The 16,197-nt window shown below is 54.9% G+C and overlaps 1 protein-coding gene across 3 annotated transcripts; it reads left to right on the top strand.

The window, feature by feature from the left end:
- Positions 1–1,174: 1,174 nt before the first annotated feature.
- On the top strand, positions 1,175–14,315 carry MYDGF (myeloid derived growth factor). Of its 3 annotated transcripts, XM_004277230.4 has the most exons (6): positions 1,197–1,421; positions 2,789–2,839; positions 9,619–9,680; positions 11,040–11,121; positions 12,296–12,368; positions 13,749–14,315. In XM_004277230.4, the coding sequence occupies exons 1-6, from the start codon at positions 1,242–1,244 to the stop codon at positions 13,826–13,828; spliced, it is 528 nt and encodes a 175-aa protein (XP_004277278.1). In that variant the 5' UTR covers positions 1,197–1,241; the 3' UTR covers positions 13,829–14,315. The 3 variants fall into 3 exon arrangements, with proteins under 3 accessions (XP_033256723.1, XP_033256724.1, XP_004277278.1); XM_033400833.2 differs by lacking the exons at positions 12,296–12,368; positions 13,749–14,315 and having other exon boundaries at positions 1,186–1,421; positions 10,154–11,070; XM_033400832.2 differs by lacking the exons at positions 9,619–9,680; positions 11,040–11,121; positions 12,296–12,368; positions 13,749–14,315 and adding an exon at positions 5,980–8,544 and having other exon boundaries at positions 1,175–1,421.
- Positions 14,316–16,197: the final 1,882 nt, after the last annotated feature.

The raw sequence follows: 16,197 nt of genomic DNA, 5'->3' as shown, positions 1-16,197 counted from the left end.
GAGAGCTCCCTCTCTCCCTCCATAATGTAAGGACATAGCAAGATGGAGTGTGTGAACCAGGAAATGGGCTCTCACCAGACACCAATTCTGCCAGAGCCTTGATCTTGAATTTCTAGCCTCCAGATGTGTGAGAAATAAACGTGTGTTGTTTAAGCCAGCCAGTCTGTGGGACTTTGTTAGCGCAGACTAAGGCAAGGATCCAATCCAGGATCCCACATTTCCTTTCCATGTCTTGGTCTCCTCACTCTGTGATGGTTCCACAGTCTTTGTCTTTCCTGACACTTTTTTTTTTTTGCGGTACGCGGGCCTCTCACTGTTGTGGCCTCTCCCGTTGCGGAGCACAGGCTCCGGACGCGCAGGCTCAGTGGCCATGGCTCATGAGCCCAGCCGCTCCGCGGCATGTGGGATCTTCCGGGACCGGGGCACGAACCCGTGTCCCCTACATCGGCAGGCGGGCTCTCAACCACTGCGCCACCAGGGAAGCCCTTTCCTGACACTTTTAAAGAGTACTGCCAGTTATCCTGGTAGAATGTCTCTCAACTTGGGTTCATTTGGTATTTGCTTTGATTAAACTGAGGTCGTCCATTTTGGACAGGAATTCCACAGAGGTGCCACTGAGAATGTCCTTCTCTGCATCCCGTTGGCGGCTCCATGGTGTCACTGTCTCATTTTTAGCGACGTTGACTTGATCACTAGGCTAAAGATGGTGTCACTACTGTAAAATTACTACTTTCCCTTTGTAACTAATATGTATCTTGGGGGGGAAATTCTTTGAGACAACGCAGATACGTTCTTTCTCACAATACGTTTCTCACAATACGTTTCCCCCACCAGTTTTCAGCAGCGATCCACGGATCTTGGCTGTAACAATCATGAGGTGTTTGCTCAACGGTGATCTGTCATTTCCCTCATTCTGCCTACATGTGTTAATCTGAATATTATTGGTGGTCTTTTATTTACTTCACTCCTTGTACATGTACGAACTGTTGGAACTGAAGGGTCAATCCCTTGCCTAGTGAGGGACGAACGGACCCTAAACCAAGGAACCTGTTGCAATTTCACACACCCCAGTACCCTCTCTGTACTTCCAAGCCCCGCCCCAAGATGGCGGCCCGGGCCGGAGGGGCGGGGCGCTCCGGATCACGTGGTCGTGTCGACGCTGACGGGGCCTCCGGCTGACGCCCCACTTGTCCCTCGCCGCGCTCCGTCCGTCGCCCCTGCCCAGCGAACCTGATCCCAAGATGGCGGCGCCCAGCAGTAGAAGGAATGGCGGCGGCGGCGCCGTGAACTTGTGGGCCGCGCTGCTCCTGGTGGCCGTGGCGCTGAGGCCGGCACGGGCGGTGTCTGAGCCCACGACAGTGGCCTTTGACGTGCGGCCCGGCGGCGTGGTGCACTCCTTCTCCCAGAACGTGGGCCCTGGGGTATGTGCCTCAGCCACCCCGGGGGCTTGAGCAATGGTGCAGGCTTAGGCAGGGCCTGGGGAGGGGGCGCGGACCGGCGGGGCGGGGTCTGGGGGGATGGGGGGAAACGGACCGGAGGGGGCGGGGCCTGAGGGGTCGCAGACCGGCGCGGGTAGGGCCTGAGGATGGAGGGCGGGACTTGGTAGCGAGGCCTGACAGAACTAAGAAGGGAGGCGGGGCTCCTGGGGGCTGGCGGCTTTGGGAAGGCTGGGTCACTAGCCTCGTCTCTAATTCTTGTCTCATGCCCAGCGTGCGCAAGCAGCCTTATCCCCCAGACCCAGGTAACTCCCTCGCTGTTGGAGGGCAGGACGGGCCCAGAGATGGGGAGAGGGGAGCTGGAGGCTGATGGGCATATGCCTCCAGGGCCTGCCAAAGGTCGTCCCGCTGTAGCTCTGACCAGGGAGGAAGTGGACAGGCGTTGCTCTTTCCTTCCATTGCACAAGGTCCCCCCGTCTTTTTCATTGAAATGTGGGGCCAGGCCCTCCTTACCTGGAGGTAACAGGCCTTGGGTCTAGTCTAGCCCGTCCCTAGCTTATTGGAGAAGTCACTTCCTCTCCCAGTCTCCTTTTCCCTGCCTGTAACAACGATATCAATCATCACTATTTGTTGAGTACTTCCTTATAACCAAAGGATATTGTGCCAAATTCTTTTTTTTTTTTTTTTTTTTTTTTTTTTGCGGTACGCGGGCCTCTCACTGTTGTGGCCTCTCCCGTTGCGGAGCACAGGCTCCGGACGCACAGGCTCAGCGGCCATGGCTCACGGGCCCAGCCGCTCCGCGGCATGTGGGATCTTCCCGGCCCGGGGCACGAACCCGCGTCCCCTGCATCGGCAGGTGGACTCTCAACCACTGCGCCACCAGGGAAGCCCGCCAAATTCTTTATGTGAGGCCTATGTTACAGATGAAGAAACAGAGGCTCAGAAAGTTTTGCACTTGTCCAAGGTCCACAGCGGAGCAGAGATGGGCCCCTAGGTGCCCCTCCTTCCAAAGTTCATGTTCCTAGATGGGTGGGTGCTGGAGGTGGGTGTGACCTCCCCCTTCCTGGTCTTCATCCCCCAGAAGCCATCTGGGTTGTTTGTCCTTACCCAGGATCTCCCAAGTAGGGAGACAGGTGTGGGAATTCCAGATCTGCAGACACTGGAAGGCCTGGCAGGGCTGGCCTCCAGGGACATCAGCCAGAGGGATCTGGCTCCACCTCCTTTCTCTGAGTGCAGATACTCAAAAACAGGATCTTCTTGATTCTGAATCTCAGAAGGACATCCTGAGACCCTGTACTTCAAGCACTAACGATTATCTCCTACCGAGACTCTTTTTTCCTTCCATTCTCTAGGACAAATATACCTGTGTGTTCACCTACGCATCTCAAGGAGGGACCAATGAGGTGAGTTGTTCAAAATTCTACGTGGTTTAGTACGACAATATCCATTGTCATACAGAGATGCTCTCTAGGGGACACTGGACATCAGACTATTCTTACCTAACCAATAAAAGACAGTGCTTAAGTTACATAATGACGGCAGAGTCCATTCATAATTCCACGGAGTGAACAAATGTCTGGACAGAAGGAGGGATGTGAGACGTGACTCTGCCATTCCCATGAGTCTCTATTAGGGTATTTTGTTCATTTTCTGTGCTGAGTAACAAATTATCACAGACTGAGCAGCTTAAAACAACACCCATTTATTATCCCACGGTTCTGGAGGTCAGAAGTCCCGGTCGGCTCAGCTGGATGCTTTACAAAGCGACAATCAAGGTGTCAGCTGGGCTGGGTGTTCACCAGCAGGCTCTGGGGAGAACCCTTGTCCAGACACATTCCAGTTGTTAGCAGAATTCGGTCCCTTTCAGTGTGAAACTGAGGTCCCTAGTTCCTTGCTGGCTGTTTTCTCCAGCTGGAGGCAGAAGAGGAGGTAAGAGAGATTCAAAGCACGAGAAGGATGTAGTACACCACAGCTGGCTTTGAGGGACCACATGGGAGGGAGGACGTGGCCTCCAGGAGCTGACAGCGGCCCTCAGCTGGCAGCAAGGAAATGAGGGCTTCAGTCCTCCAACTGCAAGGAATGAATTCTGCTGCAACCACATGAGATGGAAGAGGACCCAGAGCTCCAGGTGGGAACACAATCTGGCTGACACTTTGATGTTAGCTTATGAGACTGAGCAAAGAACCCAGCCCCACCACGTCCGGACTTCTAACCTACAGAATTGTGAGCTAATGAATGGGTATTGCTTTTTATTTATTTATTTTTTTATTTATATTTATTTTTGGCCGCGTCAGGTCTCTGTTGCTGCGCGTGGGCTTTCTCTAGTTGCGGTGGGCGGGGGCTACTCTTCGTTGCGGTACATGGGTTTCTCATTGCGGTGGCTTCTCTTGTTGAGGAGCACGGGCTCTAGGCGCGCAGGCTTCAGTAGTTGTGGCACGTGGGCTCAGTAGTTGTGGCTCGCGGGCTCTAGAGCACAGGCTCAGTAGTTGTGACGCACAGGCTGAGTTGCTCCGCGGCATGTTGGATCTTCCCAGACCAGGGCTCAAACCCTTGTCCCCTGCATTGGCAGGCGGGTTCTTAACCACTGTGCCACCAGGGAAGTCCGGCACAGCTTTTAATGCTACTGAATTTGTGGTAATTTGTCACACAGTGTAGTGAGTTGAATGAGGCCCCCCCCTCCATAAAGATATGTCCACATCCTAATGCCTTGAACCTGTGACACTTAAGAAAAAGTCTTTGTAGATATAATTAAGTTAAAGATCTTGAGATGAACACATTATCCTGGATTACCCGGGTGAGCCCTAAATCCAGTGGCACACATCCTTATAAGAGACACACATGGGAGATTTGATAAAAAGAAGACACACAGAGGAAAAGGCCATGTGAAGATGGAGGCAGAGGTGGAGTGATGTGGCCACAAGCCAAGGGACACCTGGAGCCACCAGAAACTGGAAGATGTAGGAAGGATTCTCCCCTGGGGCCTCCAGAGGGAACACGGCCCTGCCCACACCTTTTTTTTGGACTGCTGGCCTCTAGACTGTGAGAGAACAGATTTCAGCTGTAAGCTACCAAATTTGTGGTGATTTGTTCCAGCAGCCCCAGGAAACGAATACACACAGCAATAGTTTACTGTTACAGCCAGTAATGCACCATTACAGATAAATACTCTGAGGATAAAATACTGTTGTTAAATTCTGGCTAGACACCGCCGCTTGGTTCTGTCTGAAGGGAGGGCAGCACACGTGTTTGAGAAGAGACACAAAACAGACTTTCTCCTCGTGATTGTTAGAAAGAATGAAAGATAATTGAAAAGGAAGAATTAATTGTCACTGCAAAAGTCAGTGTAAAGCATCTTTTGTACCCGTAAATTGTGCTTTCCTCCCCAACCCTCAGACTGTAGGGAACACTACTGTCCTTTCAGAATAGTCTATGGCACTGTGTCCCCTAATAATGGAGAGTCCCAGAGATGGAGGCTGCCTGGGGACTGCTCCATGTTTGCCTGCCACGTGCCTGCCCCTCCCAGCATCCTGGTTCTGAGTACATCTCTTCCCCCCCAACTCCCGGACTTAGGGCAGCACATTAAAATGGGCAAGAGCGGGAATTCCCTGGGTCCAGTGGTTAGGACTCGGTGCTCTCACTGCCGTGGCCCCAGTTTCGATCCCTGGTCAGGGAACTAAGATCCTGCAAGCCGGGCAGTGCGGCCAAAACCAAAAAAAAAAAAAAGGGTGAGAGCGAGTCCGCCTGCTCCACCGGGCACTGCTGACTTTAGAGGCGGGGTCGCTCTTTGTGGGGGGCTGTCCTGGGCAGCCTCCCTGGCCCCCACCCACTCGATACCAGCAGCCGCCCCACCCAGTGTGCGCTGGGGGACAAAAGTGAAAACCGCTGGGCAAGAGTGACATGAAATGCACTCCTTATTTTGCATATTTCCAGTTTGTGAGTAAAAGTAAATGATTCCGAGCAACAGTATTTTATGTCATTTATTTATTTTTTTGGCCACACCACGTAGCATGTGGGACCTTAGTTCCCCGACCAGGGATTGAACTGGCACCCCCGGCATTGGAAGCGCCGAGTCCTAACCACTGGACCGCCAGGGAAGTCCCCCAGCAACAGTATTTTAACAAAATGTAGCAAACGCCTGGTGACACCCTTCCCAGCGGTGTCACCAGGGGGTGGCAGCTCTGCTGGGGAGCATCGCCGCCCTTCCGCCTGCCTCCAGGACAGCAGGCATCCTGCGATCATCCGCCCCTTCCTTGGCCACCTCCAGGCCTTGCTGCTTCTCCAGGTGGTCCACTCCATTATGGGATGGTGACAAGTGGTGGAACATTCTCCCTTGGTCCAGGCCCCTTGGTCCAGCCATGCCCTGCCACGAGCTCCAGATCCTTCCCAAAGCGCCTTCCTCCCCCAGTCAGCCCTTTCCATGCCTCCTTTGTTGTGTAGATGATCAATTTGTTATACAATAAAATTGTGATAGCACCATCGCCTTGGTGTTTGTCGGGCGGCCCGCAATGTGCTGAGACAGATACACGTCTCGTTTCCTCTTCAGAACCCCAGGAGGCTGTCCTTATCCCCGCCTCACACACGAGGACACGGTGGCTCAGAGACTGAAGACTGCCCTGGCTCCCCCAGCTGGGACGTGACCAAGGTCCCCAAGGCGCAGGCCCCTGACCGCCGCCCTGAGCCAGGACATGCCCCGCGTCACCAGCAGCTCGGAAAAGAACGCCCGCGCCTCCCTAACGGGACCCTTGGGATGGACAGTCCACTGCAGCGTAGGGGGAGAGAGCTAGGCTCACTCTTGGAAAGGTGGCTGGGTCACAAATTCTAAAACGAGCATCAGGCTTGATTCTGCCGTTTCGGGCATCCTCAAGGAAACACCTAAGAGCCCAGCAGACACGTCCAGCACCCACTTGTTCCAGCAGCACCAGCCTAGAACTGTGATCATCAGACACCACGGGCCGACTGCAGAGCTGCGTGCGTGCGGTGCGACCCACGGGCTCTCTGGCTGCTGGCCTGCCGCCCGCTTAGGAGCAAACAGCCGGCCGGATTCTCAGCAAACATGCAGGGGCCGTCCAAGATGTTCTCCGGGATCCGCTTGGCCACACTTGGGGGCCCTGCCAAGATGCCCCTCGGAGCAGCTGGAACGGAAGCCCCAGAGGCCCAAGTGGCACTTCTCTAGAGCCATCGTCAACAGAGGGGAAATGGGTCTGTGGTCTGGGCTCCCAGGGGGCCCGGGATGCAGGCTGGGCCTGGGGAGAGTGGGAGGCCAGGCTGCTTTGACAGTGGTTCGTTTCTCCAGAGGGTCACCTGAGAGGCCGGCTGGTGCCGGGTGACAGCAGGCACAGCGTTATTCATGATCTCAGTGCCGGCCAGCATCCTGAGCGGCCAGAGAGCTCGTCCAAGGTTGCCGGGAATGCGGCCACTTGGGAAGACTGGCCCTTTCTTATCAAGTTAAACATACGACCCCATGCTTCCACTCCTCGGTATCTCCCCGTTAGAAATGAAAACTTATGTCCACACAAAGCTTGTACGTGAATGTTCGTAGCAGCCTGATTCATAATAGCCAACAAGTGGAAACAACCCAAGTGTCCCCCAGCTGATGATGGATAAACACAGTGTGGTCCCTTCACACATGGGAACATCAGTCAGCCGTGAAAAGGGGTGAAGCACTGACACTCGCTACAACGTGGATGGACCCTGAGAACACGATGCTCAGTGAGAGAAGCCAGACACAGAAAGACCCAGAGTGTGTGATTCCATTGATGGGAAACGTCCAGAACAGGCAGATCCACAGACACAGAGGGTGGGTTCGTGGTTGTTGGGCTGGGGGAGGAGATGGGGGTGTGCCTGCTCATGGGGATGGGACTTCTTTGGGGGGTGATGAGAATTAGATACAGGTGATGGTTGCACAGCTCTGAATATACTAGGTAGCATTGAAGCACACACTTTAAAAGAGCGTATCGTCTATACATGTTTTATTTTTTAATGTAAATTTATTTATGTATTTTTGGCTGCATTGGGTCTTCGTTGCTGCGCGCGGACTTTCTCGTTGCGGCAGGCGGGGCCTACTCTTCATTGCGGTGTGCAGGCTTCTCGTTGTGGAGCACAGGCTCTAGGCGCGCGGGCTCGGTAGTTGTGGCACGCGGGCTTAGTTGCTCCGCGGCACGTGGGATCTTCCTAGACCAGGGTTCGAACCCACGTCCCCTGCATTGGCAGGAGGATTCTCAACCACTGCGCCACCAGGGAAGCCCCATATTGTATGGTATGTAAACTGTTTCTCAATAAAGCTGTTAAAGGCAAGTGAATTATTGATACACGTGTAGCCACATGGGTGAATCTGATATGCGTTAGGCTGAGTGAGACTGACCGGCGCAGGAGACCATGTCCTGTGTGATTCCACTCAGGTGGCATTTTGCAAAGGCACAACTATGGGGACAGAGCAGATCAGTGGTTACCGGGAATTTGCAGGAAGGGGTTGACTCCAGAGGGATGGAGGAGAGATAACTGGGAAGATGGAACTGATCTGTATCTTGATTGGGCGGTGGATACACAGTGTGTGCATTTGTCAAAACTCATAGAACAGACACTGAAATGGGTCCATTTCACCATCTGTTACTTGTCTCCTAATAAAAAATAATAGCGGTTACCAATTACCTGTCCTCGATTACACCCAGCCACTTAGATCCTGAGCCCCCTAGCCTCCCAGAGAAGGTCACAGAGGCTCGGGCTGAACAGGCTGCCCCAAAACACACCGTCGTGTGAGTGTCTGATGCCAAAACCTGAGCCTTACCAAGGGCACCTACTGCCCACCCCGGCCTGCGGCCTCGAGACCAAGGTCAAGTTCATATAACAAGACCACTCAGAGGGATGTTGACCCTATTGCTAAGAAGCTCTTGGTTTAAATTTTGTTTGCTTTCATAATTTAAAAAAAAAATGTTTAAATGTTTGCCTCGGGACTTCCCTGGTGGACCAGTGGTTAAGACTTCAAGCTCCCAATGCCGGGGGGCCCAGGTCCGATCCCTGGTCGGGGAACTAGATCCTGCATGCATGCCAACTAAGACCCGGCACAGCCAAATAAATAAAGAAATAAATATTTAAAAAAAAAAAAAAAGAAGCCTCATTTTCATGAATCTTTTAAGAGCTATGGAAAACCATCCCAGATATATTTCACAGCGTAAAATTGTTTCTGGGCGCTCAGAGGCCTGGAGCCGTGGGCAGGAGTTTTTAAATAGAAAATAAATATGTTGGGCAGTTCCCCTTGCCATGCCTGCCCTACCTGAGTAATTGGCTTCTACCTTCATGCTGCAGGCAAAAGACTTCCAAGTCACCATTTACTCCCATTGTAATTAACATACAAATGGCCTTGTTTCTATTAATGGAAAAGCTCTGGCATTTAACCAGACGATCAGCAATTGGATTCCACCTTTACTCTCAGGAGAGGACGGGACACTCTCATTTTCCTAGCAAAATGCAAAAACGCCGCAGGTCACCAGACCTTGCGTTTGGCCGGATTTTCAGAGGCCCTGAAAATGAGAATAAACTGGTAGCGGTGTGTTTTGGAACCATTTAAAAAATTTTTTTTAATTTAATTTTTTTAAAAAGCTAACACAGGGACTTCCCTGGCGGTCCAGTGGTTAGGACTCCACGTTTCCACTGCAGGGGGCATGGGTTCGATCCCTGGTTGGGGAGCTAAGATCCCGCATGCCGTGTGGCCAAAAAAATAAAAATAAAAAAGCTAACACACGTCATTCAAAAAGAAAAAAACATAAAAAGCTCTCCAGCGCCTTCTGTCGGCCCAGTTCCCACCCACGTCCTACATGTAACCGGGGTTATTAAAATCTTGCATCTTCTCTGAGGACTGCTCTATGCTTATGCAAGCAAGCATGGGTGTATTGTCTTTCCTTCTTTTATTTTTGTTTTTATCTTTCCCAGTAGACTTTATTTTTTACAGCAAAATGGAGCGGAAGGCACAGAGATTTCCTGTATACCCCTGCCCCCCAACCATCGCCCACCAGAGTGGGACGTTTGTGACAGTCGTTGATGAACCTACACGGACACGTCATCACCCCAAGTCCAGAGTTGCCATCAGGGTTCACTCCTGGTGTGGTGTGTGCCGTGGGCTTGGACAGACATATAATGATGGCGAGGCTGTGTGTCCCGGACTGACCTGCCTGTCCTCTCTCCCCAGAAGTGGCAGATGAGTCTGGGGACCAGCGAAGACCAGCAGCACTTCACCTGCACCATCTGGAGGTGAGCGAGGGTCCGGTGGTGGGAGCTTCTCCCGGACGAGACACCTTCGTTCTGGGCGGTACCCATACTGACGGTGTCCTGCGCCCCTGGAGGGTCGCAGGCGGGAGAGGGGGTGCCGTCCTGTGTGGGACTTGAGGGCAAGGAGGGCCTCCCGGGGAAGCACGTTGACACTGAGGCCCAAAGGGGGCGGGGGGGACTGGGAGGCGGCGTCTAGGCAGCGGCTGCAGCCCTGGGAGCGGGGCCGGGCTCCCCAGATGCCACCCCCTTCATGGTCACCTCAGTTACATTCCTTGCTCAAGGGCTTCATCTCCCGCTGTGCCCACCCTTTTCATAATCCCACTTCCTGGAGCCCAGCTCCATGAGCCCGAGAATGGGGTGTTGGGTCCTCTGACGGGGGGGAGGGTGATGGAGCTTCACCAATTCCTGGCCCTTCTCCCCTGGGCCTCACGGCCTGGAATGTGTCGCCCAAGCAGAACAGATTTCTCAAGCATTTGCCACGCGCCTGACGTAGAAGTCCCAGCCGCGTTCTCACCCTCATGGGACCGGGGTCAACATAGGGGACGGATCAAGAAGTGGGACACAGAGAGCAGCGACAGTGACATTTAGTTAAAGAAGACGCTTGCAGGCGTTGGCGCAGAATCCCCGTCTCCTGCTCGATGTGTTACAAACCGCAGGCGTTTTAGTACCAAGTATTGTTGGGGAGCTTCTCGTGGGGGCAGAAGCCCTGCGTCCTCAACACGCTACCATCATCCCCGCTGAGAGGGGAGACCCTGTCTGTGCCCCTTCCCAGCCTCAGAGAGAAGCATCCCAGAGGCAAGGAGCCGGGGTGGGGGACTCCCTAATTACAGGTTAGTAATCAGGGCTGCATCTCCCCGCCAGTAGACCACCGTCTCACACAGGCTTGTGAGCACCAGCCCTCCACCTGGGCACAGACCCAGGCCGCACTGGCCCAAAGCAGGGTCCTCAGCCCGCAGCCTCTTAGCTGACCACCCAGTGGCCCCCCAAGGACACGCTCAGCCCCAGACACCCTGCCGTTCCTAGTTAACCCCCATACTTCTCACCCCCGGGATGTGGCCCGGCCTCACCCCTAGTGCACACCTGGGATGTTGTCCACTGGATGGGAAGTGTTCTGTGAGTGGATGCGAGAGGCCCCGTTCTAGAACAGCTCCTACCCAGAAGGGGAAAGAGGCTTGTCCATCAACGAGTCGGAAGAGCATCCTGGCAAAGAGCAAAGAGTGGATCACATTGAGGGCGCCCCATCCGTCCTTCCCAGAAATGCCTGGCAGCAGATCCCATCTTGGAGAGCAGGTGGGGGCACGCAGCCCTGGGCTGACCCTGTCGCCCGACCTTTCTTCGCAGGCCCCAGGGCAAGTCCTACTTGTACTTTACGCAGTTCAAGGTGGAGGTGCGGGGTGCTGAGATCGAGTACGGCATGGCCTACGTGAGTGTCACCTGCACATGGGGTAGCCGCCTGGCTGGGCCACCATGGACTGCAACTTGGAGACCCCGGGGGGTTGGGGGGGGATGAGGAGAGGGACACCAAGCCCTTAGAGGGAGGCCTGGTGGCGCGGGGGGCAGGGGTTACGGTGCCCAGAGGGGAACCTGGCTGACCCCCAGAGACACCTGGCCTCCCTCCTGTAAGGCCCGCCGGCCTCCCACCAGTGCCCCCTGCTGGCAAAGCCAACAGGAAGTCGGGGGCAAGGGGGCTCAGCCCTGGGACAGGGGCAACGAGGGCGGAAGTTGGCCCAGGGGGCAGGTGGGCAGCTCATTGGTGTCGGGAGGGCCCCACGCCCCTTGGCTCCAGTGACCTGTGGTTCACAGGCCAGCTAGCACCTTCTGCTGCACTCCTGACCCCCATGGCCCCTCCAGAGCCCAGCCACTCTGCAGAGCCCACCCCTGCTTCTTCATCTGGGTCAGAAACAGTTTGAAAATCACCTTATCAGTCCCAGAAGCAGAACCAGTAGGAGACAGGCATTAAGAGATTCACTGCCAGGAATCGGCCTCCACTGTGGGAGCCTGGCTTTGGGGGTTTCCTCCAGGGAAGCCTCAGCTCTGCCCTGAAGGCCCTCCCCCTGATTGAATCAGGCCCGCCCAGGTCCCCGAGGATAATCTCTTTTACTTAAAGTCAGCTCAGGATGAGCCTCTGTCACATCTACAAAATTCCCTCCCAGCAACCCCAGCAAGGGTCTGATTGTATAACGGGGACTGTGGCCACTCCAATGACACATCAGACTGTCCATCACACCGTTAACTAATCGCTCTCTGGGGTCCCTTCTTACTTTGAAACTCTATTATTTTTACTGATTTGAAAAAGACACAATTCTGCTGTTTAAAAATTACATGCAAGAAGAGACTGCCATGCTAGTATCATTTCCATAAATTAACTAAAAAAAAAAATTCCCTTCGATTTGCAGGGAAGGCATGAAGTTTTAAGCTAGTTGACAATCTCTTAAGTGGATTAACCCACTGCTTCTGCCGGATTCTCTTTTATGTGCTTAAAAAAGCATCTCGCGGCCCTTCAGCAGAAGCATGCAGCTTTAGTCTCTGCTGCTCTGCAAAGCAAAGCGAGCTGTGTTCCTTCCCCATTAGAAAAGTTTCCACTTGTTCCCTTTCAGTCGAAAGCTGCTTTTGAAAGAGAGAGCGATGTGCCCCTGAAAAACGAGGAATTTGAAGTGACCAAAACAGCAGGTACGTAGAGGGGTTTGTGGAGCTGGAATCTAGGTTCTCAAGCAGGGAGGGGGTGAGAGAGGGGACAAGACCCCCGCTAGAGGGCGATCCAGGGGCCCTGTGGTGAGAGGAGGCTGCCATCCCTAAACGGCTTCCGCAAAGGGCCACCTAGTAAATATTTTCGGCTTTGGGGCCCCCTTTGAAACAGCTCGACCCAGACCCCGTAAGGCAAAGTCAGCCATAAGCCACTAGTCAGTGAATGGGGGTGGCTGCCTTCTAATAAAACTTTATTTCGTGAACACTGAACTGTGAATGTCATATCACAGGATGCCGTTTTTCCTTTGATTTTCCTTAAAGCTATTTGAAAGTGTAGAAACCACCCTTCGCCCACGGGCGGCAGGCACACTTGCCCAATCCCTAGCAGAGAACGGAGAGCATGAGAGTCTGTCCTCAGAGAGCTGCGTCTTGGGACACTCAGCTCCATAGGAGGCCAGGGAGCAGGGGGCCGCGGGGTCTGACGCCTACACAGCCTGGCCGTCCTGGGCTCCGTGACAGCTTCCAGCAGCGCAGTCTGGACCTTGTGCATGCATGACACGGGAGGCGGGGGTCACCTCCTGGGGCCCCGAGACCCCCGTGGCCTCTGACCCCATTCAGCTGTAGCCATGCAGGCCAGACGCCGAGCAGAAAGAGGGGCGGTAGGCACCCGAGTTGGGGCTCAGGGTGCGAGAGCAAGGGGGGATGAGTGAGTGAGACAGTGAACATGGGGCTGAGCCGAGTCGGGGGGCCCCGAGGGTCCTGAAGGACGGGGGAGAGATGAGATGAGCAACCCATGTGGCCGTGGACGTCACCAGGCACCGGAGGGGAGGGGAGGGGAGGGGAGTGGGCGGCACGAGCGGGGCTTTTAGGAGGGCCTGGAAGGCGGCCCGACCTGCCCGCAGGTCCTCCAGGTGGGGGCAGGGGCCCGTTTAGAGTGGAGATCAAGGACAGAGGGGATTGGGTTGCTGCAGACCCTGAGCTCCAGGGAGCATAGATGGTGAGGATGGACAGGGAGTGGGGGGCAGGCTGGGTGTGCAGAGCAGGGGGCGGCCAGGTTCCCTGACCCTGCCCGAAGAGCATCAGACACGTTTGCCGGTGCGAACCTCCAAACCCCAGCCATTCTCAGTGTGGCAAAAATGACCACGGCTCTTCCCAAGTCGACATCTCCCATGGCCTCCCACTGCCCTCAGGACAGGCCCACAGCCTCCCCGCCTTTCTCCTATCCCTCACCCGTAAGACATACAGGGCCAGGGGCCTTTCCCTGTGGAGTCCACTCAGAGACTGCTCCCATCGTTGCCCGCACCCGGCTCAGGACCCGGAGGATTTGCAGAGGCGAGGGCTGACCAAGGGTTTCTTCTTTTGCAGTGTCCCACAGGCCCGGGGCCTTCAAGGCTGAGCTGTCCAAGCTGGTGATCGTGGCCAAGGCGACACGCAGTGAGCTGTGACCAGGAGTCCCTTTGAGGGTGGCTTTTCCTCATCTCCGCTGCAGGAGCTGGGCCCCATGAGGGCCCAGTACTGGTTTTCTTGGGGGGTGGGGGCTGTTAATTTTCTGCCCAGGCTGATGTTGCCCCGTTCAGAGGGCTTTGCAGGGCAGCTGAGGCGCCAGGGCAGAGCCCGGAGGGCCAGGACTCTCCTGGCTCCCCCCTTCCCCTCCCCACGAGGAGTGTGGCTCTGAGACCCACTGCTCTTCTTATCAGAAGAGGCGTCAGGGCACAAGGTGGGGCTCACGGGGGTCACAGCTTTTCTGAAGCCAGCAACGTCTCCCCTGGATCAGGCCAGGCTCCAGGATGCTCCTGGGGGGAGCCGTCCTGCTGCTCTCTGACCCTAAGCCAGCTGTTTTCTTGTCATCCCCCAGGGGACCAACTTTCAGACTAACTGGGCAGAAGTGAAATGTTCTTTCATATTTAAATAAATAAGACAATTAAAAAGCAACCACACGGTCTTGGCATCTGGCTCTGGTGCCCACCTGGCTGGGCACGTGGGGCTGGGGGCCCCTACTTCCCTTCGCTGCTGGAGACGTAAAGCTGCATCACCCTGGGCACAGGGACTTTTCTGCAGGCGCAGGCGTGCGGGTCCCGAGGCAGCTGGACCTTGCCGAGCCCACGGGGTTGGCTCTGCTTACTTTTTTTTGAGGTCGGATTGCAGCTCGGTGACTTTAAAAAAGAAACAAAAACCTGCAAGCAAACCAAAATAAATAAACGACATCCCCAAAGGCCTCAGCCACTCAGGGGAGCCTGGTCTCCCAACAGCAGGGCCTGGGAGTCTGACCCCCACTGGACTGTCACCCTGACCTCTGACTGTGAGGAAAGAAACCATGTGGCCATGGAGCGGGTCCTTGATGATCAGAATCACCACGTTGGGGCGACTGAGGCCTCTCTGTTCCTGTCACTCACCTGGCCCTCCCTCATGCCACCCAGGAGCCCGGTGCTGCTGTGACCCCACCTGCCCCGGGGCCTCAGCGGTGCTGATGTAGGAATGGCTCCAGAGAGAGGCGCAAGCAAGATGAACAGCTGTTCCCAGAATCACTGACGGGGACCTTGGGCCCACGGTACTCGGGGCAGGGGCGGGGCACCAGCAGCCTCAGTGGTCAAGCGCACACGATCTGCACCACACCTCGTGAGCAGCTCTGGAGGCACACACGTCCTCCGGGAGGCTCACACCACCGAGCACGGCGACCTGCAGTTCTCAGCAGGGCCCAGGAGATGATTGCCCAGGGCCTCCTGCCAAAACCAGGCAGCTGGACACAGGCAGAGACGATGGTGCACCCTGGGCCCCGAGGTGTGTGAGGGCCAGACCCTGGCTGGGAGGGATATTGATTCTTCTATGGTCAGCCTGGAGTCACTTACCACTTCCAAGTACTGGGCGCCAGCAGGGATGCAGAGCGGTAGGTGCAACGTGCTGGGACGCAGCAGGACGCCTCTGGACACAGAGAAGCTTCCCCTTTACGCCATGTGATGTGCGCGTGTGCCTTTACGGAGCTTTCTGGTGAGCGAAGCCACCCGGCCCCAGGACCTTTGGTCATTATGAGGAGCTGGACTGAGCCCTGTTTGGGCTGCAGAAGCCAAGCTCTGCCACCTCTGCTAGTCTGTCCTCCAACGCAGCGGGAATCAAACCTGCCAACAGGCTGCGGGTGTGTGACGTTTATGTGCAACCTTGATTCAAAACGCAAAAACCCTAGGTGGGTGAGAGCAAACTGTCAGATGCTTTTATTTACATAGTTTTGTAGCGCTCTTTGGTTTTTTAAAATTAAATCTCAAGTGTATAAAAAGAGTCCAGACAGGTACAAAGCCTTATCACATGGATATATGCCTGCAGAGCAGAGGGCAAAGGATTTCATGTGGGGCTTCTCAGCGTAATCAAAATGCACGACTGTTCATTTGAAGATGTCTTTTGACCCAAGATAAGAGGGAAAGTTTGCCTTGGAAGTGGAGGGCAGAGGTAGGAACAGCTGGCTCCTGAGTGAAAGCCTTTGACTTTTTCAGAGCAGCAGAAACCAGAGAAACGCTGCCCTGAATCTGGGGTCCTAATCTATCAGCCAGCCCCTCATGCCGTGGAGAGGCAAAAGGGAGTGGTGGGGACTGTGGCAAAACAAAGACGGGCAACCTCTATGCAGCTTCACCATTGGGCAGTGCGGGCGCGTTTTCTAGAGAACCGCCAAGATCAAGATCGGGACGTGCTATTTCCTTGGTTTTAAGTGTTGGCAACTAATTCCAAATGTCTCAAACACTGGATGGGGCTAAGCAAACCCATCTTCTTGCCTAATAAGGCCTGCAGGCCTCCTGTTTGCAGTCTTTGCCCTAAACAGACCAGGTTC

This window comes from Orcinus orca, chromosome 3, assembly GCF_937001465.1.
Source record: "Orcinus orca chromosome 3, mOrcOrc1.1, whole genome shotgun sequence".
Lineage (NCBI taxonomy): Eukaryota > Metazoa > Chordata > Mammalia > Artiodactyla > Delphinidae > Orcinus > Orcinus orca.
The sequence above is the reverse complement of the archived record's forward strand: the minus strand, read 5'-3'. Positions and strand labels throughout refer to the sequence as shown.

Excerpts from the sequence above, each read along its gene's own strand:
- MYDGF (XM_004277230.4), top strand. The coding sequence starts at position 1,242 with ATGGCGGCGCCCAGCAGTAGAAGGAATGGCGGCGGCGGCGCCGTGAAC. Across the intron at positions 1,422-2,788 it reads CCCAGAACGTGGGCCCTGGG|GACAAATATACCTGTGTGTT; the intron begins GTATGTGCCTCA and ends TCCATTCTCTAG. Across the intron at positions 2,840-9,618 it reads CTCAAGGAGGGACCAATGAG|AAGTGGCAGATGAGTCTGGG; the intron begins GTGAGTTGTTCA and ends CTCTCTCCCCAG.